Source organism: Anastrepha obliqua, chromosome 5 (assembly GCF_027943255.1).
Source record: "Anastrepha obliqua isolate idAnaObli1 chromosome 5, idAnaObli1_1.0, whole genome shotgun sequence".
Taxonomy (NCBI): domain Eukaryota; kingdom Metazoa; phylum Arthropoda; class Insecta; order Diptera; family Tephritidae; genus Anastrepha; species Anastrepha obliqua.
In genome coordinates, this window is record NC_072896.1 from 73,929,372 (window position 1) to 73,953,739 (window position 24,368).

General features: G+C 35.9%; 1 protein-coding gene across 1 annotated transcript in view; it reads left to right on the forward strand.

Annotated features, from left to right (window-relative positions):
* The first annotated feature begins 3,522 nt into the window (after positions 1-3,522).
* Positions 3,523-24,368, forward strand: part of LOC129248830 (uncharacterized) — a 243,814-nt gene continuing 222,968 nt past the window's right edge. The window contains exon 1 of the mRNA XM_054888441.1: positions 3,523-3,956. Within this exon, the coding sequence (XP_054744416.1) occupies positions 3,523-3,956 (434 nt within the window). The remainder of the gene's footprint in view (positions 3,957-24,368) is intronic.

Genomic DNA, 24,368 nt, shown 5'->3' on the forward strand with positions numbered 1-24,368 from the left:
TTGCACTCATAATGGCAAATCAAAAGCGACTTAAAAAAACAACAAAACAGTAATAGTACATTATTATATAAATAAAATATGGGCAAATAAAAAGAGCATATTTAATGAGAAGGTTGACATTCTGACTCATCGATAATTTTTTTAATATTTGCAGTATAATTTGATACAGTCATTCGAATACAGTTATCCAAATGTATATCTGTAAGCCGATTGCGGTGTTTATTTTTAATAAATTTCATATTGGAAAAAGAAGATTCACACAAATAAGTTGAACTGAATAACGCTTTCACTTTCAACGCAACACGACATAAAACTGAATACTTATCTTTACTTACTAAAGTCCATATACATTTTGTATTTGAACCTAAAGATTTTAAAGTCAAGTCACTTTGAAAGGCAATCAGTTCCATTTCTGTCACAGCAATGTCTTTGCCAAAGTTGTTCATAACACAAGTTGCAAACTGTTGTATATCAATGTCCATGAAGGGTGAAACAACAAATTGCGTCTCTAAAGCAATTTTGCTGAAATCCTTGAAACGATTTTTGAAGTTTTCCTTCAAGTTAGAAACTATTTCCATATGATATTTACTGTCATAGGGCTCTAATAGATTTTTGGATATCTTTTCGGAAAGAATAGGAAAATGCTTAGTATCGCGGTTTTTTGGGTTTTGTTCCCAAAATTCAAGTTTTGTAGTAAATGCATTTATATCAGAAATCATTTCCGCTAATTCTTTATCCCTGGCTTGAAGCTGCAAGTTAAGCTCATTTAATTTCTCTGTAATGTCCACAAGAAAACCAAAATCTCTGAGCCAAGTCGAATTTTCCAGTTCAGGAATCGGTTCATCGCGTTCTTTGAAAAATTGGAGTAATGCAGGCAGGACATCATTGAAACATTTGAGCACTCGTCCTCTGTTTAACCATCGCACTTCAGAGTGAAGAAGTAGCTCTCCGTATTGACAGTCAATTTCATCAGCCAAGGTTTTAAATAATCTTCTTTGTAACGCTTGAGCTCTAATCTTGTTCACAATTTTCACCACCAGTTTCATAACGTTGTTCAAGTTTAGAAAATTTCCACATAATGCTTGCTGATGTATAATACAGTGGTAACTAAGAAATTGTGGAAAACTTTCATCCTTATGACATAGCGCCACGAGCCCCTTATCACAACCCACCATAGCTGGAGCACCGTCAGTTGTCAAGCCTACCATTTTTCATATTGGAATTTTCTCAGAAGAGATGAGATTTTTTAAATGAGAAAACAGCTCTAGCCCAGTAGTATGGCCTTTGAGTGGAATAAACTTCAAAAGATCTTCTTTAATTGTAAAATCACTAAAAGCCATCCTGACAAATATGGCCATCTGTGCGGTGTCAACTACATCTGTTGATTCATCCAGTTGCAGTGAAAAATAAATACAGTTATCTAAGTCACTTCTTAACTGTAAAAAAATATCATTACTCATTACTTCTACTCGCCTCATCACTGTATTAGCAGAAAGTTGCATAGATTTTATAGCAGACACTATTTCGTTTTTATTTCTAAAGTTGGCGAATAAAGAATCTTCAGCTTCCAAAAATGCTTGTTTTATGATTTCCCCGTCTTCATAAGGTTTTTTCTTTTGTGCAATTATCTGGGAAACACGATAAGATGCTTCAGTTGCAGCCTTATTTTTGTCGATTGTTTTCAAAAATATTGACTGTTGTCCAATTAACTGGATTTTTAAATGTTTCAGTTTTTCTTTTCTGGTGGCAGAATTTAACGGGAATGCCTTCTCAAAATTCGAATGTACAGTTTTATGATGCCTCTCAATATTTCCTTTTTTAGGAACTGACACAGATGTATTACATAACAAACAACCACTTTTGCCTTTAACTTTTGTGAAGAAGTATTGTTCTTCCCATTCCGAATGGAAATGGTATGTCTTCGCCTTCTTAGTACTGCTTGCCACAATGTTTCGAACTCTAACCCAACCGCTGCACGCAGAACGTTGATAATGCCATTCAGTATTAAACTGAGCGCAATGTCGATGTGCATTGCGTATATATAAAGCCAAAAAATTCTCGAACACGCTAATCGGTTCCAGCCGATCCTAGAAGGGAGACGCGACTTCGCGTCGTGTTTGTCGGCGCGAAATCGCTTACCGCAGTGTTGCCGCTGTTTATCTATTTATTATGAAAATTTCTGAAATTTGCTAACACTGGTATGATTTTCAGACTTTTGGATTTTTTGCAACGTGAGCAGCGCGAGCTACCAGAATTGCCTTTGCGAGCTACCGGTAGCTCGCGATCGACGGGTTGGCGACCACTGCCTTACACTATGCGATGAAACTAGAAGGTGCTGACACTGCGACACGTGTAACAGGCAACCGTCGCAGCAAATGTGACTGGGGCGTGGTAACTTATGTATGTATATATGAAATATAATATAATGTTATTTTTATAGGCAATAGAATTTTTTGAAGACATTTCTAATACAAAAATGGATTATTTAATAAATAAAAAAAATAGTCTGCTCCTTCAAAAACTCAGTCAACTCAATTATGGCTACGACTGTGATGCACCCCAACCCATTTTCATGTATTCAAATATACACACACTTACATATATACATCCATGAGAAGACAAGCATCACGTGCGGTTGTTGTATTTACACAGTTTATTTTAAATATTCATGCTGCAAAGGATTAAAGCCTTCCACTGATTCTGGCAGTTTTGACTTGTTGATTGCCATGGCCTGCTTGCTGTGTACGTGAATTGATTGACTAAATATTTACTTCTTGAAGCTTTAAAATATTTTCATTCTGGAGCAGTTAAATTCATTTATTTTTCTTCTAATCTTTTTTTGTTATTCTTTGTTTGGTCTCTTTTTGAGTTTGTCACTTAGGAAAAAATGAAATTAGAGCTACTTTTTAACAAGTCATATGGCAACTAAATTAAAGGCATAAGTGTATTATATATTGCACATATGTATGTATGTATTTATGTGTGTACAAGAGAGGTAAATTTGCATAAAATATAATGAAATTTTCTCTTTTTCTACAGGTGATTTCAAATTCATGTCAGTGGAAAAAGTTTCATGAAATGAAGGCGTAAACTGCAAAAATGCAAGTAAAAGAACCGGCAATCAACAAAAACAAAAAGAAAAAAACATTTGCTGCACAAATTAATATCCCAGTACTAATAAATCAAATTTAAATTTATTATAATTAAGCGACAATAGTGACAAAATGTTTAGTCAAAACGAAAAAGCTTTAGTGCAACGCAATTAATTGAAAGCAAAAAAGGTCAATAAAAAATCCATGTAAATATTTATATAAATTCAATTAATAATTCAGCAAAGAAATTTTAATAAATTTTTAAACCTTATGTAAATAATAAATCTGTGGCAACTAGCCAAACATGGCCCCACACCAGTGTACCCAACCATTTTGCCATTTACCCCGCACATGTCGCACGCCATCAATATTCCGCCAGTAAACACAAATGTCCGGCCAACGCGTCCGGACCTCAATCCAAACGTGACACATGGCTATGTACTATTATGCTAGTAAAATATCGGCAATCGCTTGTGGAACACGTTGCAGACAAACAGTTTTACAGAAATCGCGCGGACAACGTGATCGCGATAAATACGTCTCGGCGGACGATGACAGCAATGCTCGTGGCTGTGGTGACGGTGCTAATGGTGCGGATGAAGAAGACGATGCTGCTGGTGGTGGTGGTGGTGTTGGGGGTTTTGGTGGCCGTAGTGGTATCGGCATCGAGGGCGGCACGGATATGGCCATATATACGACAGCCGCCGAAAGTGCGTTGGCCGAGGCTATGGCGTCGGCGGCGACGACTGGCGACGGAGTGCGTCATCGCCGCAGACACAGCGAACAATTGGATGCGTACGATTTGGAGTTGGGGTTTCAGAAGCTCGAGGTGAGTGTGAGAAATGAAAAAAAACCACGGAAATGGTAATTTATTAATAATGAAGTGTTACTCTTGCAGCAGAAAATTAAATATGTTAAAAACAACAAATACAACAAAAAACACATATAACAATAATATTATATATAGAATTTTTTTTCTTTTTCTTGGAAACTTAAAAATCTAAAATTTATTGAAGCAATTTTAAATAAGAATGTACTTAAATGGGCTAGATATAATTTCTAAAGCAACTTCTTACAGCGTATTTTTTCTATAAATTCCTCGATAAAAAATTGTAATGCAGGATGATTCTTTTACAAATAAAACACAACAAATATTGTCGAAATTGTATACAATATATGTATTTTTATATCATCATGAGACACAATATCGTTAAATTCCATATCAAAAATTTCCATCACTTCTTTGCATAATTCGAGCTGTTTATTATTTATGACGCGTATGCTTGCGTTCTTCAGCTCTAAAACCATCTCGAGCTTATTTGGTTCAATCACACTCTTCAAGTAGTTTCAGAAGAAAAAGTTCAGTGTACTGAAATCAGATGATCCCTGCAACCATTTCATCTCCTCGTTTCCTAGAACTTCGTTCGGAAGAGGAGCATTGTTTTATGCGGTCTGAGGCAAGTAGAAGTGTTCTGTTGAAATCACATATTGTCATTGTATATAGTATGTCATGCTGCCTTATTCAGGTTATAAAAAGTTTATACCACGTCACCGTTCATCGTGCCGTCCATTACATTACCATTACACTACATCATCATGTTAAAAGAGATACGGTCCGAGGACTACGCGAGCCCTAAAACTTCATCAAATAGTAACTTGTGGTGGCTGCATAGTTCTCTCTTGATGGCCGGTGGATTTTCAGTACGCCAAATGTGGCAGTTTTGCTTGTGAATGTACCCGTTTAGGCGAAAATCTTGAAGGTTTTTTTGCAGAAGAACTACTTCATAAATCGTTTAAATTACTTTTATGAGTTTACAAACTCTGTAGTACCAATAGTCTAAAAAAGAATAAAAAGAAATTAACATATCACAAAATATTTTCTGCGAAAGATCTGCTTTTGTTGATTTGGGTTTGGAAAGGCAGGCATATAAATCTCTTTTCGCCTCCAGGCAGAAAAATTTTCTTTTTGTTCTGTAGATTTTTCATGACAGAAATGTGTTGGGAGAGAAAAAATACATCCCTTTACATTATATATATATATATGTATACTAGGGCGGGTCGATTTAAAAATCGCTCACTGCTCTGTGAAAATCGTATTCTAGGGATCAAAATAAGAAACCTTGCCGATGGAACCATACCAATTTAAAAATATCACCATTTTTGGGCTTTACATGAAAAAATCAGCTAAATGGCTATGTTTTTTCTTTATTTTTATTTGTTTATAGAAATATTTATTACTTATTTATAATAATATCTATTTTTTCTCTTAAGAAATGTATTTAGTCAGAACATATGTAAATGAAAAAATTAATTTAAGTGAGTTATAGAAAAGAAACTAAAAAGTTCGACCCAAATTGGGGGACATCAGAATTCGTTTTACAGGTATGGTTCCTTCGGCAAAGTTTCTTATTTTGATCCCTATAATAGGATTTTCACAGAGCAATGGGCGATTTGTTTACCTCCCTACAAATCGACCCGGCCTAATATATATACTTTCATATATATTTTTTCGTCGTTCCTAGTTGACACAAGACCTCAACAAAAAATTTAAAATCAGATTAATTCAAAGCTAGGACTTTCACCTTGGGGGCAAGAGCGGTCTGCTTGTAGCGCCATGTTTCAAATAGCTACCTTCACGTGTTGGATGGTCTGCCGCATCTGCAACTTCCTTGTGGGTGTCAGTCTAGAACTTCAGTAGAGATGTTTCTATTGGATTTCCGTAAAATATGGTCAATCCATTTCAGGTATTTGTTTTGTCATAACTCAGAGATTGTGTCCTACGAAGACTGCGTTTGATAAGAACTTGTAGGCAGTGTATGTCACACATAGACCTGTTCCAATCTCGTATCCGTATGAGACACACCCTGTCCAACCTACCTACTACACGGCCATTCGATATCCAGCTACACATTGAAGACATTCCCGGGATAACAAAATTCTTGTACTTCTTCGATATTAGTATCGCATATTCGCTATGGTGGAGTTTTTGTGGTATTGGTGCACATCATCTTTGTTTTGGCTAAGTTAATTTTTAGACATGCCTGAGCTGTGAATGCCCCTACCGCCTCCAACTTAGATTGTATATGTGTGTGTTTGTGCGCAAACAGACCAATATCGTCCGCATAGTGGAGGTATTCAAGAATTCCGCCCAAGCCCCAGAACATTTTTTTCTTCAGCGGAAACTTGCTGCATTGTTATGTCCAGGACCAAGTTAAAAAAGCGCGGAGCAGCATACATCCTTGCCTTACTCCTGTGTGCAATTTGATATCGCTACTTAAGGTGTTTTGATAACTCACTCGAAAGTGGGCGTCCATGTACAGTTCTTTTACTAGATTGATGATTTTATCAGCTACACTTTTACAAATAAAGCCTTTCCATATACTTAGTTGTTGCCAACAAACTCTAAGTGCGAGAATTTAACCTTTTAATGGATCGTCAAATACTAAAAACAGAAAGGATCGAACAAAGTATACAATAATTATAAAAGTTTTTTGATAAGCTGCCTTCAAATGGTGAGCAAAAATAGTGAACAAATTGATTGTATTAAATTTGAATGCAAATTTTGTTGTGGGATCACTGGCAACTTACAAAAGTATATTTAATGTATCCAAAATGGTAGATTTAAGGACTCTAAAAATGAGAAATTTGTATATAAAATTTAATTTCTATTTGAAATTGCTTTTTTTTTGTGAGCCTTATAAAAAAATTATTATTTTTATTTTTAATTTTATGAATTTTATTAAAAAACAAATTTTATTCATTTATAAAAAATATATAGGGACAGGAAAGTGTATCCGCGATTATTTAATAAAAACGTAAATCTATGGAATTTATTTACAAAATTGAGAAGACTTTTTATACAACGTGCAAGCGGTTCATTACTTAAATTGAAAAATTGGGACCTACAGTTTTGAGCCAGCTTCGAAGGGTAGGTATCTTTCACGAGGAGCTTTTTCATGGCAGAAATACACTCGGAGGATCAGAATTGCTTGCCGAGGAGCGACCGCAATAAAACAACTTTCCTATCACTTGCTGTTTCGTGCCCGGAGATTCGAACCTACGCATTCCCGAATAATGGGCATGCAGCAATGCATTTGGCTTCGGTGGCTGCCCTTATAAACATTACCGATGAAATTTTCTTGGCATTTGTAATGCAAGCTTTTCAAAGAGTTTTGGTATAAGAGATGTAATATAATAACAAAAAATTTAATTATGAAACGCTCTAGATGAGTACAAAGATAAATTCGCTCCAGCAGAGGCAATCTACAACACCTTCAATAATATCAAAGATGAAAACAAAGAAATTCAAGATACTGTAGAGATTTCAAAATGATGAGAAGGCATCTAGAATACATTGAGGGTGTAGGATCAGGAAAACTAAGGGAACGTAGAGCAAAACTATTGAAAACTTTTTGGATACGTTCAATTCGAGTTATATGACAGGCACTATAAGGTATCTAGATGAGAGATGCGTTGGACACACCAAGTGAAGCCAAGTCTTTCTCCACCTGATCTTTCCAACGCAGAGGAGACCTTCCTCTTCCTCTGCTACCACCAGCTGGTACCGCATCGAATACTTTCAAAGCCGGAGCGTTTGTTTCCATTCGGACGACATGACCCAGCCAACGTAGCCACTGGATCTTTATTCGCTGTGCTATGTCTATGTCGTCGTAAAGCTCATACAGCTCATCGTTCCATCACCTGCGATATTCACCGTTGCCAACGTGCAAAGGATCCAAAGGTTCTTACGCAGAATCTTTCTCTCAAACACTCCAGGCTTCGTTTCATCGGATGTTGTCATTGTTGTTGTTTTAACAGTAATGGTAGCCCCGTCAGTGTAGGGCATATCACCGATTGTCTTCGTCTAGCTCACCTAGGGGTAGGCCTAGGAAACATGCTGTTTCGACAGGTTGGGTCCAGAGGGAGAGGGTGTTAGATGAGTCGGTTTTAGAGGGCATGTGAAGAGGTGGTTAGTGTCGTCCGGGGTACCTTTACATGCCGTAGGAGTTTAACCTGCTACAGTATCCAGAACGTAGTTGGGGAAGCTGGAGCTCTTCATCTGCAATAGGTGGTGGTTGGACTCCGATTACGGTATTCACAGGACAGGAGTTCATGAAGGTGGTGGCGGTCTCCCGGTGTATGTCGTTTATTGACTGTCTAAATACTCTCCGGTCCAGTAGATTGCGGTCAATTTTGTCCTGGATTTCGTCAGCTTAGTCTAAAAGGTGTCTCCTGACGTGCCTGGGAGGCGGCTCAGGCTCAAGCAGGTGTTTGTGATGCTCCACTACTGGGAGCATTTGTGCTCGTTGTGTAGGTGTTGAATGGGGGACATCAGAAGGCAACCGGTCGCTGTCCGAATGGCAGTATTTTGACATGTCTGTAGTTTTATCCACTGCGTGTCACTAGTTCCAGGCGACCAGACAGGCGCAGCATAGTTCAGAACCGGCCGACCAATTGCCTTAAATGTTGAAAGCAACAGTTCTTTGTCTTTGCCCCAAGTGCTGCCGGCAAGCGATTTGAGGACCTTGTTGCGATTCTGGACTTTACTGGCAATTGTGGTTGCATGCGCAGAGAAGGAAAGCAAGCTGTCAAAGGTTACACCCAAAATTATGGGGTTGTTTACCGTCTGAATTGGTGGGTCGTCAACTTTTACCTTAAGGGACAGCTTGACCTCCTTCGTCTAGCTGGTAAAGAGGGTCGCCGTGGACTTGGTGGGGTGTTGTCATCGTCCAAGCATCTGCACCATATGTTAGGACGGGCATGATGAGAGCCTTGTAAAGTGTTAGTTTTGTTCGTCGAGAGAGGATTTTACTGCTCAGTTACCTACTTAGTCCAAAGTAGCACTTGTTGACAAGAGAGATTCTACGTTGGATTTCAAAGTAGACATTGTTTTCGGTGTTAATCCTGGTTCCTAAATACACGAAGTCTTTTACAACCTCGAAATTATAACTGTCAACAGTGACGTGGGTGCCGATAGGCGAGTGCGCCGACTGTTTGTTTGAAGACAGGAGATACTTCGTTTTGTCCTCGTTCACCACCAGACCAGACTACTAGTAAAAGTTATATGAATATGGATGTTGCAAAAGGTTACCTTGGCAACCCCTTCCGCATTTTCTCACCTCTCTGTTTCTCTCTCATTCGCCAATCAACGTTTACTAAATAGCAGCAAATGAAGTTATTTTATATTTAGCTGTTGATGAAAGCGCATGGACGGTGCAGAAAACAAAGTTTTTCTGACTCCTTTACTTATTGGTTACGAAATCGAGCTTAGAAAACAGATTTTAACTGCGCGTCACACTGCCGTCGTCAGCAATGGATGTCAAACGAAAGAGGATGTATCCAGCTATTAAATAAAGATTTTGTTTAATTTTCGCAAGTACAAAATTTGATGAATTACTTTGAGAAAACATACATATTAAAGGTAACTATATGTAGTACACCACACCTCAATTCAGGAATAGTTCAACATTTCTCCTATGAAGTAAAGTATACGCAGTGGATACCTCTGTTTAGGTTTGCACTTATGAAATTTCAAAGTCCTCTGAAAACTTGAATTGACGAAAAACTGAGTACGCAGCGTTACAACGTAAAATCTATGTATTCACGTGCACATGAAATTTCTCCTGGATAGCAAAATAAAGTGATTTTTATCGCATGCTGATATAAACGATGATAAAAAAATAATACACTCAGATTTGATCAAGTAGTGCTTTTATTTGTACGTGGGTGCTATAAATCCGCCATACATATTAAAAGGCAGTATTTGTAGCCGCCGTAGCCGAATGGGTTGGTGCTTGATTACCTTTCGGAATTCACAGAGAGAACGTTGGTTCGAATCTCGGTGAAACCAAAATTAATAAAAACATTTTTCTAATAGCGATCGCCCCTCGGCAGGCAATGGCAAATCTGCGAGTGTATTTCTGCCATGAAAAAGCTCCTCATAAAAATGTCTGCCGTTCGGAGTCGGCTTGAAACTGTAGGAGGAGGAGCTCGGCCAAACACCCAAAAAGGGTGTACGCGCCAATTATATATATATATATATTTGCTAAGAGGCTAAGAAAAGTGTATCTATTATTATTTATTTATATCTTTTTTGACTACTAGTTTTTTCATATATTTTTATTAATACGAACGCTCTTTCAGGAATATTAAGCAATGCTACAATGGAAATTATGTATCCATTACACTTCCGTATTCATATTACGTATCCATAGTAGACCACCTCTGTTAGTGAAAAATTAGCCATAAAAGGGCAGCAAAGAAATTGTGCAGTTGAGTTTTGCTCCGCAATGAGAAGTAGTGAGAGATAATTGAGGAAAAAACGCCGATGCACGTGCGATTTCAAAATTCACCGCTGATTTTTTTTTAATTTCCCGAGCCTGTATTGAAAAAATATTTTTGGTAAAATTTCAATGTTGGTACAGCAGGGCTGTAGGCGGCTGCTTGGACTGATGACGGGCCACTTTCTGTGGGCGAAGCGCATGGAAAAGGTAGGCATCTCAGATAGTGCACTCTGCCCAGCATGAGGATGATGAGAGCGTGGAACACTTTTTGTGCGTCTGCCCGGCCTTCGTTCCAATCAAGGTTGAGGTCTTTGGCACCACAAGATTTACTCACATTTCTTTGAAGGTCAGGTAGATTTGAAGAAAATGAAAAGAGGAATCCGAGTGCAGTACAGTGGACTTAATGGTGTCTGAGTGCTGTACTTGCTTGCCTGTCCCGACAAAAAAAGAAAAAAAGTTGCCGTAAAATTTTTCCTTTCGACTTGTTTAAGGCACTTAAATTGAATTTGGAACTTTAATATGGTATTATGGCAAGTATTTTTGTAGCACATTTTAATCTGTTACATCCCTCTGTTAGGGGCATTTTTTGCTCTTTTCCCCTAAAGAGACCAGAAACACCTCTCTATTGAGTAGTTAGAGGATTAAAATATTCCACACAAATTTTTCTTGTTGCTTTTAACATAGAACTGGTAAACACGTCAAATATATAAAAGTTAAGAATCCCACAGTTTCCTATGCCGATCTACCATAAGGATGTGAAATAGGTTGCAGACTTCAAAGCCATTGTCGGAATTTTGTTATTTTGAAAAAGTCTGATTTAGTAGTACAGTGTATTTGGAACCATTAAAATTATAAGTAGCACTATAATTCTTTTAAAATATTCCTTAAAATCCAACATATCAACAAAGTTTTAAATAGTCACAGGCGAGGAACTGCAAGTCAGTCAAGCTTTAGGTAAAACGGAAATTATAATTTCACCTCCTGCTTTCGTACGCAAAACTTGTTACAATACAAACAATTTAAAAACTCTATTCAAAAGCGTCCTATCAATATTGACTTAAAATATCAAAAACTATTTCCACATACTTTCAGGCGCATATACCCATACATATTCCTTTAAGTTCATTATAAAAATTCCTCCTGAGTTTAAGTTTGCATTAGAGAGCACATACGAATATGTACATAAATGTGTTTGTTTGCTAAAGTAGTTATTGGTGTATCTGACATAGAACAGCCACCTGCAGTCGACGCCGGCATGAGTTCTTGAGCTGTATATGATTTTATGTACTCACTCATTGCCACAAAGTTGCTTTGCCAGCTGTGTAAATACCGACAAAACTTTTGCATACATTTTCATGCATATTCAAGTAAGCATACATACATGTGTTGTTGTCAAAGTGCAACAACATTAACAGCAAACAAATTTGAAAATATATATCACATATATACGTACATACATTAACAAATTTTAAAAGTTGCTCAAGCACTCTCGAACTCATTTCGTATGCTCTGGTAGGTGGGTACATTAGAATAACCATTTTTACATTTTTAACCGTCTGCGCGTACAAGCACACACATTTTTGTGTACCCTTGTAAAAGCACACTAGTATGAACTTACATATGTACATAAACATTTCTGCATATGATGAATGAATTTAATGGATATTAAGTCGTAAGTTGTTTACTCATCAGCCGTTCATACGTTTCCACCTTGATCGAATTTGCTAAGAGTTTTTCAAAAGCAGACAAATAAGAAATTATATTTACATACAAAGTTTCAGAACTCATAAGGTCGTATGAGCATGTCAAATGCCAACAAACATATTTATTTATATACTAATGTGTGTATGTATGTATGTAGTAAAATTTAGCCGTACGAGATATTTCATTTACGATATGAAGCAGACGGTAATAAGAATTCTTGAAAATATCTTACTCCAACAAAGGCTACAAGCTTTCGAAGGTGGAAAACTTTACCATCACACCTACCAAAATTACCAGATATATGTCTGATATATGTCGACTAGTCGGCAAGAAAGTCCATAATCTTTAGATTTCTGGCCAATATAGATCAGAGAATCATATAAAGAGGTTGACGCAAATTTGTCAGACTTGCCATGGCAAATATTGAATTATTTTCCGACAAGTCTGACGAATATGTATTTCCCAGAATTCGAAAATTTGTCTAAAGAGTATCTGAACCCATATACTTCCATCCACTTGTTTCACTGTCAATTAAGTAAAACTTCACAATATAAATTCTTTCTTTTGACTTTATTAATCCTGAAAATTTTCATATAGGTCAGGGCGCAAAATTAATCATCCTACATTTATAATTTTTGAAGATTTATAATTTTTGCAAATGGCGTCGTACCTTAATTATATTTGAGGAGCGCTTAACATAAATCACTCAAAATTATTTTTGTTATTTAGTAAAAAACTTATTCAAGAGCAAGATTAAATGACTAATTTTGTGCCGACTTGTTTTTGTAAAAATAACTTAATTTTATTTATTTTGTACATATCTCAAAAACATTTAATTTTAATAAAAAATTAATCGTGAATACTATAAAGTTAGTTAATTTTGTGGCACCTTGTATTTGCAAAAAAAAAAACAGATTTACGTTGTAAATATCTTGAAATCGTTTAATTTTGATAGAAAATTAATTGCGCCACCTTGTATATACAAATAATTTTTTTTTTTTGGTATGTAAATATCGTGAAAATATTTAATTAATCATTTATAAATGAATAATTTCGTGCCACCATGTATTTGCAAACAACAAACAGTTTTTGTAGACTTTGTAAATATTTTGAAAACGTTTAATTTTAAAGAAAAAATAATCGTGAAAACCAAAATTATTAATTTCGCGCCACCTTGTATTTACAATAAAATAAAAAGTTGTTTTGCTTTGTAAATATCTCGCAAGAAACCAAATTAATGTCGTTACCACGGTCGGTTCTACGTACGGGAACGACCCGGACTTATACCCGGCCAAGGGCTGTTACACCCGCAACATTCCCCATACCTTCTACTCAAATATGAACGAGACGGTATCTATAAAACGGTCCGCGGATGACATATGGCAAAAATAAATTTTTTGTTTTTTGGTAGGACTGTTATAAGCTGGCATGAAAAATTTCAGCATGATATGTGACATAGTTTGTTTTCTGTGCTACTGTAAACAACTCAAGCTCGAGTGTGTTTTTCGAATTCTCTTTTATGACTTCAATTGTCTCAAAATGTTTTCCACGGAGCGGCAACTTGAGCTTGGGAAACAGGAAAAAGTCACATGGAGCCATATCAGGCGAATACGGTGCTTGCGGAACGATATTAAATAAAAATAGGTGTCTGAAATAAAAACTTAAAACAGCAATTTTTGTTTGTCCTTAAGTGAAAAAAGTATTTTATTTTCCAGCATAAATAACATCTATTGGACAATATGAAACTTAAATATTTGAGGAGGCTTTCTTTGAAATACATACTTCTCCAATTTTTTTCTTTTTTATTTGTTTGCTCAAGAAAATATCACTCAACAGCAGAAAATCCAAAGAGCAATTGTTTTTCACAGTCAAAACCAGGAATTATTTTTGCCTTTCAGTGAGTGTTTGAATATTTCTCTTAAGAATTTTGTCATTTTAAAAACCTTTGAAAGCGGTTTCAGATATTTATGAGCTCTGGCTCAAAGTCATGTAAATGTGATAGAAGTACATCGATGACTTCAGCCTACCTATCCATTTGGCAAATTTTTAATATTTAATATTTTTATATGGACCGCAAAATGGGTCAGAGGGTGATTGGTGTAAATAGTACGATTTTCTGCGAAATAAAAAAATTAAAAATAGATAAAATAATAATTTTTTCAAATAACTTTGAAATTGTTGCACTGGTTAAAACAAGTTTTGAAATTGCGTTTAGAAAGAAAATTGCGCTTGAAGTCGGTTTATTTCACGAAATAGCCGCAGGAGAGTCCAAGTGTTAAGAGGAGTGTTAATTTACGTTGGACATTCGCATGCAGAAATATAATAATTGGTTGCTAAATTGGCTAACCGGGAAAACCAAGCACTCTATGTAAACGCTCCACTTTACATCTAGTCTTTATTTGACCATGCATACCAGTCCCTGATGCAACTTCTCTGTTAATTTAGGTTATATGCATTTCTGTAATGTTAAGTGGAAATCATGATGTTAGTTTATCTGGTTTCATTGAATAGAGACCTGCTTACTTTTTCTTAGCACGAGTGATCCACCAATTACACCCATAGATGCCCTATTATCTCTCACTTCGTTTCATTTCGGAACAAAAGACAACTACTAATTTAATTAAATTTTTTTTTGTTCTTTTAAGAATACGAAGCAGGCTACTGCTAACTTTTCACTAACACAGATCTCCTACTATGGATACAGAGCTTATAAAATTCAAAGTTTAGTTGAAATTAAAAACTTCCCCGAAACCAATTTTCCAAGCACATTCAGTCGAAATAAATTTAAAATTCATTCATTTAATGGCCAAAAGTGTATGGCAAGAAGTGTTTTATTTACACAACCTTTGCATTTTACGATTTCAAGTGCACACACGCATACAAGCAAGCATGTGTGAGTTAAATTATTAATAAAAACATTCTTGACGTAATTGGCACTTAACATAACAAAATCCCTTTTTTCACTTGCAAAAGGTGAGCATTGTATGCATGCATGCATGGGTGATGTGTAAATAATTTTTGTTTTTGTTAATGTGATTTCTCGTCTCTTGATGTACTTCAATCAGCTTTACTACGTTTTGTTAGAAAGTATTATGGGAATTTACTCATAAGAGACTGCCCTAATTGGGGTAAATCTTATTACTTTAAATGAATAATTCATTTATACATATTTATATATTTACACTTGTGCTCACATATTCAAGTACTTCATACTTTTACAATATCCGCAATATTTTTCATATCAAATCTTTTTCTCAATTTTTTTATAAAAATGTAGTTCGTACTCCAAAAATAAACCACGTAAATCAAAAACTAAAATTTTGTGCAAAATTCACAAACATTAAACCAATTTCCACAAAATGTTCACGAAAATTTTAAACTTATCGTTCAGAATCTTTAGACTATTTTTAAGTGTGGGTTGCATTATTTTTTGAATTTTTTTTGGTTTTTTGCATACGATGTTGAGAAGCTTCCGCCATACAAAGCCTCACTTTTGGAAGTCTCTTATCGTATAAGGAAGCAAATGCTTAACATGCAAAATCAAAAAAAAAAAAAAACAAATGGTCTTTACTCTACGCACTCTGTGCGCGACTTAAAATTTGAGCATTATTATGCAAGGTGGCGCAAAATTAATCGATCTATCGTAAGATTTGTAATTTTTGCAAATGGCGTCATTCGTCACTGATATTTAGCTTTTGTGAACCTGCTGCTCCAGTATACAACCAGACAGATGAACTTTTTCACCAAACAGACAAGCAGTGGAACGCGTAAAAGTGAATGATTTCCATCACTCAAAATCATTGCTTTTATTTAATAAAAAGTTCTTCAAACAAAAAATTGGATGAATAATTCTGCGCCACGTTTTATTAAAATTCAATGGCTATAGAATTGATCACCCAATTTATTGTTCCTTGATGAAAATTTGTCGAATTTTTATATTGTAAATCTTATTTTTATACTTGGGTTAATATGGTGCTTGTTAAAAAATTAACTACACTTTAAAAACAAAAAAAAAAAAACAAATATTGAAATTAAAATCATCCCGCAGGTAAAATCCGCCAAACAGTCGATTCATGAACGCCTACTTGTTAGGAACGTCGAGATATCGATGTTGAAGGTTGTTCAGCAACACTTTGCGCTATAGCGGCAATATTCTAAATAGAGCGTCGAGTTTCCTCTCCTCGACAAAATCAATTTCTTTACCAATGCAATAAAAAGAAGGTAAATTTTAAAATTTCGTGGGCTGCGTACATTTGACATTCGGTTATTAATTTTTTTTATGTTGGAACAACCATTTTTAGTTTGTTTGTGAGATGCATCTTTTGCGTGTCCAATGATTTTCTGCTATCGAAAAAAATGCTATCGGACAACCGATGAAAAGGTTGAAAAAGTGAAGAAAATTGCTATGGGGAATCATCGAATCACAATTTGAGAAGTTGCTGAGGATGTCAGCATATCGGTTGACTCATGCCATGCAAACTTTTCGGAATTTTTGGGCATGAAACATGTTGCAGCGAACTTCGTTCCAAAATTTCTGAATTTTGATCAAAAACAACGTCGCATGAGCATCACTCAGGAAGTGTTGAATGACCTCAACGATGACCCAGATTTGCTTAAAAGGGTCAAAACCTGCCAATCATGCGTTTACTCTTAAGGTTATGACATCGAAACCAAAGCCCAATCGTCCCAATGGAAGAGTCCAGGAGAGCCAAGACCAAATAAAGCACACCAAGTTCGATCAAATGTCAAGATTTTACCCACTGTTTTCTTCAATGCGTGAAGCAATACAAAAACAACGCCCATAATTGTGGGAAAAAAATCATGGCTTTTGCATCATGATAATGCACCTGCTCAGTCATCTTTTCTTGTGAGAGGTTATTTGGCCAAAAACAACACCGTTACCATGCCTCAGTCACCGTATTCACCAGATTTGGCCCCCTGCTACTTTTTCCTGTTACCAAGATTGAAGAGACCCATCAAAAGATGGCGCTTTGCAACGTTTAAGGGACGTTACAAAAAGTGCCCATCAGAACTGCTTCGAGGATTGGAAAAAACGCTGACACAAGTGTATTATATCTGAGAGGAACTACTTCGAAGGAAATAAAATAGATATTGGTGAATAAATAGATATTTTTTGAGAAAAGTAAAAATTAACCTTATTTTTTTAACACACCTCGTATATCGTTCGCCTCATAAAATTAGATAAGTGAAAAGCGACGTGAAAATGGCTCCAAATTTGGGAAAACTTTTAGAACGAAATTAAAATTATGCGAAAAGTGGAAAACGAAATATTCCGAATGGAAATGAATCTTGTGAAATGGCTGCGTACTATTCCTTTTCGCCAATTCTGCCTACTTCCAACGTCTGTTTGAATCCGGTCAGTTGTTGGCACTAAAGGTCATAGTGCATGGTTCCTTGCTAGTCTCATCAAGTACGTAGCAAACTTTCTGTGCCGTTAATCTTGTCTCAGCTTTTGGAGAAATGATATTGAAAAAGGAATCTTTACGTTGAAATTTATTTCAATGCAAACAAAATTCCAGATTTTTAACTGAACTGTAACTGAAAAGTTGAGCTCAAGTACATATTAGTAATAGGGCACTGAAAAGATGGTAGCAGTAAAGCAAAAACAATAGGAGCATTGTAGTTTATATTTGCTTTTGTTCCTTAGAATTTTAAAATCCACAAAACAAGAAAGCCTATTTAAAGCAATTTAAACAAAATTTGACAATTGAGTGACTCAAATGTATAAAAACTAATCAAATCACTTGCTCTTCTGCTACTACCTGTTCTATGTGCCTAGATACATTTTTTTGCGTACTTTATTTTATTTACACGTTTTCTCCGTATTAGCATTCAGTAATGGGCACCTGACCGCTATCAAAAATTTCTACAGCAATGCACAAATTGAGTTCATTAACTTCTGTTTCTGATGGAATGACGTACCAAACAATTTTTGCTGCCATGGAAATTAATGAATTAATAATTTATTTTAAATTCCCATCGCCCTTTTAATGCTCACCGCAGATTCGTTGTGAAATTGAGAGCTGGTCACTGCGCCAACCCTTCCGTGATTTGATGTTTTGGGTCATCGTTCGGTTGTAAGACACAAAGTAGCTGCATTTCTTTTTCTTTACACGCAAATTAGAGTATGAATTATTTATGTATTTAGTCAAAGGGACAATAAACTCTTACTTACTGTGGAGCAAATACGCTTAAGGACTAGTTAAAATACTCGCATTATAGATTATGAACTATTGAACATAGTAGAGAAGAACGAAGGTTAAGGTACAAGGTGGGGTAAAATTAAACACCTTTTTTAAATAAGTTTTTTATTAAATAAACTTTAACAAAAAAAGAAAATATAAGCATGGTTTTTAGGGATGGAAAATAAAATCCAAGTACAATAAAAATTATAATTTATTCCAGTTTTGTTAAAATATATTGTATATAATAAAAAAATATTTACTTAAAACTTTTTAAAAAAAATTTTTAAAATTACCCCTGTGCAGAGGCAATTAAAACTACACCTACGGCAGCACTTGAAAGAAAACCTACCACCGATCGACGTTGCGGCAAATGGTCTAGCAGCTAGATCTGCCGCAAGGCTTAACGTGGATTTACCTGTAAAATATTCGGACATAGCTGAATAGGTATGAGTTATCGGACCAATACGGACTATATGACTCCGAAATACAATTTGGTGAAGAGATTTCGAATCACAATAGAAGAAGAGGGGTGGAAAAGAGGTATGAAACCTAGCCCCAATATGCTTAATATATTTACTGAAGGCTGGAAAATGATGGACGGAGTAGGTGCAATGATTTATTGCGCAGAGCTAGACATCAAGCGGCCAACTAAGCTCTCTGAATAATATATTCGAACATGAAGACGACCCATGCTGTGTGCAAATGACGTTACTGAAGATGCAGAACAATGTTTGCCTTGTCTGTCCGCAGTTTGAAACCGAAAGGGACAATAATCAACAGTCCGCAGTTATTAGTTAGTAGTCAACAGCTAACAGGCAGTAGTCCTTAGTCTATTCCTTAGAGCCAATAGCCTGTAGTTAATAGACAATAAACAAACGTGAGTAGAAGTAGATAGTAATCAATAATCAATAGTCTTCAATCAGCAGTTAGTCGTCAATAGTCAATATTCATTAGTCAATAGTCAATAGTCAATAGTCAACAGTCAACAGTCAATAGTCAATAGTCAATAGTCAATAGTCAACAGTCAATAGTCAATAGTCAATAGTCAATAGTCAATAGTCAATAGTCAATAGTCCATAATCAATAACCAATAATCAATAGTCAATAATCAATAGGCAAGAGTCAATAGGCAATAGTCATTAGTCAAAGAAAAAGCTGCAGTAGCTTCAATAGCACTAGCAAATAATATTTATCTATGGATAAGTTCGTGCGGTTTTACAACAGATGGCGTAACTTGATTATTATTCCATCGATCCACATTTCCAAACATTCATTGGAGAGCTACTGTCGTAAGGCACAAACGTCAGTATAAGTTTTTTATTTGAAGCGTAAACAACAATATTTTTACCACACTTGAAAATGTCGAGTTTCGTGCCAAATAATGTGTTTTTGCGGGGAATTCTTTAATATGAAGAAAAAAGCAGCCGAAAGTCATCGTATCTTGGTGGAAGTTTATGGTGAGCATGCTCTAGCTGAGCGAACGTGCCAGAAGTGGTTTGCACGCTTTAAAAGTGGTGATTTTGGCCGCGCCGCCAAAGTTCATGGATACCGAATTGGAGGAATTGCTCGATCAAGATCCGGCTCAAACGCAAGAAGAGGTTGCAAAAACTTTGGGAGTTGATCAATCAACCATTTCCAAACGTTTAAAAGCCATGGGAATGATCCGAAATTCAAATTTCGAAAAAAAACCGCACGAACTTATTCATAGACCTTTGAGGAATTCCAACATAAATATATACCTTGACAGTCAAGAGCAATAAACTCATATGAAATTTCATCTAAAAACGTTCTTAGGGCCAGGGAAGCCATAGAGAGGCTAGCCGCAGACAGAAGGCTGTACATCTATTGGGTACCCGGACTTAAGGGCATTGCAGGAAACAATATTGTAGATGAGATTGCCACGAGCGCAGTTTACATGACATTTCAAGAAGAAATCGACGAAAATTATATGTGAACAGAATGCAGATAAATACGCCAGATTAGTACTAGCTCTGTCTAGAAAAGAAAGCAGAACTATCGTAGGTGTACTGACAAGCCAAAATTTGATAGCAGCATATGTACGCATACAAGATGTATCTTAGAGTTTGGGCTTCAGAGTTTACTTAGTTCCGCAAAAGAGGCAGGCTTATTACAAGAAGCCTACTACAATATTACTTATATACTACTGAAGCAAAAATATCTGTCTTAAATTTGGTAACATTATGTTAACTATTTTAATAATTTAATTTTCCGAACGATAACAACCACACTTTATCGTAATAAAATCATAATTACCACTTTTTAATGCTTTGTAACTACTTTTGACGCCAGGAGGCATAAATTCAAGCGCTTTCCTTAATGTGAAATATGCCGTTGTTTTCTTTGAATTCGCACTATTTATCTTTGCATACTCTAAAGCTTTCAACAGCTGCAACACTTTTCAATACAGTTGATTACCAACACCAGACAAATTCTTTCTAATAAATAGTGACAATATCAGCATTGTGTGAATACTTTTGATTATGGGTGCTATGTAAATCTATTCAGCTATGTTAACTGCTTACAAACGATTGGTTTAAGACAAAAAAAATGGAAATAGCTGTGGAATAATCTTATTTAATACTCACAGCAAAAACATTAACATAAGTAATTTAACGAAAAAACCCAGAAAGAATCCTTCTTAAGCCACCTGGCAATAATTTAATAAAAAATATTGGTTTTTTGCACACATTTACTTCCTTGATGATAACGGCTAGTTTGTACTATGTATATTTAATGTGTTAAAAAAGATTTTAGCAACAAATAAAAGGCTCCGAAAAATACTACATTAATCAAAGCATTTTTCACGCTTTTACGCTGACATTTTGACGCTCATTAATTCATTAAATGCACGATAATTAAAAGGCCAGTAATAAATTTAATTTACATTCTTCGCCACAGTGCATTCCGATTAATATAGAACAAAAAAACATTCACGCGCACTCATACATATGCGACAAATGCCAAGTGATATTAATTGTACGCTTGCAGCATATTTTTAGGCGTATTCGCCAACACAGTCACAATGCATACCTCTGTGGTTGTTTTTACTTTAGCTTTCTGCTACAATTTGTTTTATTTAATGCATGCCAATTTATATAAAATACGTAATTCAAAGTTTTTTTTTCTACCGTTGCCTAATTAAATGGGACGTAAAATGGGAAATAAAAATTAGGGTACAGCAGTCGCAACAATAGGGGTCATAGAGAAGCGAATTTACTTAATCTATGTGTATACGGTAGAAATTACCGGTAGAAATATACTCAAATATATGCCTCATTTCTCACCTCAAAAAAATTATACGGTAGAACCACTTGCAGGTATTCCCTAGAAGTTACCGCAAATTCTTTTTCATCAACTCTATAAACAGTATTTAGTATTAATACTCAAGCTGCTTTCAATAACTCTTACCATTAAAGAGCTTAAAAAATATATTGAAAGTGTTTCCGCCCTCGTAAAAGAGGTGTACCTGCTGATACTAGTTTTGTGCTCCCTCTAGTAATATACTGGTGATTTGAAGGTGTATATGTGAGGCCTCAATCGCAGTAGTTGACATTCGTTTGAAGCATAAAGATACTTTTTTATCTGACGTCCAAAATGTTTACGTTCATCCCGAAGAAACAGCATTTGCTGAAACGTGTCGTATATTGATCACTAATTACCGTAATCACGGTCCATCGAATATGACTTGTAAAGAGTGGTTTCGACGCTTTGAAAGTGGAGATTTCGACGTGAATGATGAAGTGATAAAAAATTCGAAGATACTGAACTACAACAGTTATTGGACAAAGACGCATGTCGAACCCTTGATGATATGTCTAAAGAGTTGTATGTTGATATCGAGAGACGTTTGGTGACATGAGAGATGTTTCTTGGACGGCGGAAAAGAAAAGGTTTTCTGCATCGCTTAGTCACAGGCCATGAAAAATGGATCTATGATGATAACCGAAGCATCGAATTACCGTCTCTTAAGCGGAGGTCTTTTTTGAGCGGACAAAATTTGATTTTGTTGGGTTTCAGTAAGGATAGCAAATCTTTTTTGGTAGTAGTTACATTCAAGGTTAAAGTAAGTACAACTTTCTATTATGTAGACTTTCGCTTGAAGTGTATTGGTATTTTTGCCCAGCGCTTCCGAGAACCTTTTCCCAGAACAAAGCTTCCAAATTGTGGAAATATACTTTGAAATATTTTTTCCCAAAAATTAATCAGTTAAACATCGATGACATTTGAGTCGAAAAAGACGATGCAACTTGTCATACAGCGCGCATCACAATCGATGTATTGCAATGTCCAAGCCATCATTGACGCCAGTCGGCTAGATTTATTGGATATTTGACTGCTCGAATCGATCATGTAACTTATTCGCCACGGCGGAGATATGCCGAGTATCAAATTCAAAAAATTAATTCCATGAAATTTTCTACCAGATTATAATAAAAAATCATCACTACACCAATATTTCTGTCTTGTGTTATCATTTTAAATGATCCAGCTCTAAAAAACCAAAACACCCGACATATAGTTATAATAGGGGCTTACTTTTTTCTTACTTTTTTGTTTTTTGTACCTTTAAACTTAATTGAACACTCACTGAGCTTTTTTATAAAAGATAAGCTTACATTTATGGGATACTGATTAATAGACTTTTCGAGTATCGTATGACCTCGAAGATGAATGCCACTTTATAGAAAAGTGCGGCAAGCGGCGAGTCAATTAAAAGGTTTTTTAATAAGAGGTGTAATTTTGCTATTCAAAGAAAAATTAAATTTTTTAATATAAATGATCGGATGTTTATTTCGTTATAAAGAGGAAAGTATGCCGTTAATAGTGGAAAATAACATCAGGCAAATGACCACCACGACCACACTTACAGGACAATATCCTTTTCATGAAATTTTCCATAACCGAATTGCAAAGTGTCTGCTTTATGTCCTCGATAGCCTCACGAATTCCATCTTTGAGGTCTTGAATCGACCTTGAACTGTTGGCGTAGACCTTCTCTTTCACGTGGTCTCAAAGAACAAAGTCATAAGGTGTTAAATCACAAGATCTCGGTGGCCAATTGTGTTCATCTCTTCGAGAGATAACAGGGTCCGGAAACTTTTCCCGTAAAAGATCAATGGTTTCGTTGCTTGTGTGGCACGTAGCGCCGTCTTGTTGAAAATAAACGTTGTCCAGATCAATACCATCCAATTTCGGCCATAAAAAATCGGAAATCATCTCTCGATACCGCAATTCATTCACCTGTAACACCTGTTATTGGAAAACCCTTTAAAATAATATATCGGTCTTCAAATGGCAAAGTATTGACAAAAATTACATAAAAATTTAAAATCCTTTCAGTGGCGGTCGCTTTATATCTGAACAAGGTCAGGTTTATATTCACTTTAACAGCATTCACCAAAAATTTATGGGTAGGTTTCACTACCGATAAAACAAAAACAACAAGAAAAAATTTATTTTGGCGTGTTGTTTTTTGTAGTGTGAAATATTATTTTCACAATACTGAGCACAAGACCGGAATTTATATATTTATTTGGATGGCCGGTATTTCAACATCAATCTGGATTCATATTCAGCATCTTAGGGCTAAGCCTGGCCGATTCGAGATAGTCTTAGTAAACGCATTTAAATATTTCATTCTATCGAAGCTTTCCTTCGACACGCCCCATACTACATTATATATATGTGCTACGTACAATGTCACCTCTTGGACACCTCTATTAGCCGAGCACCTCCCTTGAGCGGACATTTTTTTCTATACCAAATCTTATGATCGGAAGAAGTTACCCTCGTTTGAGTGGATGCCACCCTTGGGCGAATAAAACACCCAATGACGGTAAGTGTTCGCCCAAAGCAGGTTCCACTGCTCATATAGTACATGACTGGCGCTGACGCCCTCTGTGTCTTTGGTCGAGCTCTTGCTCCAATTTGTGGTAAGCGACTTGATGCCTGGATTCTGTGGAAGGGCGTACTTTTGGTTTTTCTTATGAGAAACTTTGTCATTGAAAAAATGCACGCGGAGGTTTACCAATGCTTGCTGAGGGACGACTGCTATTCGAACA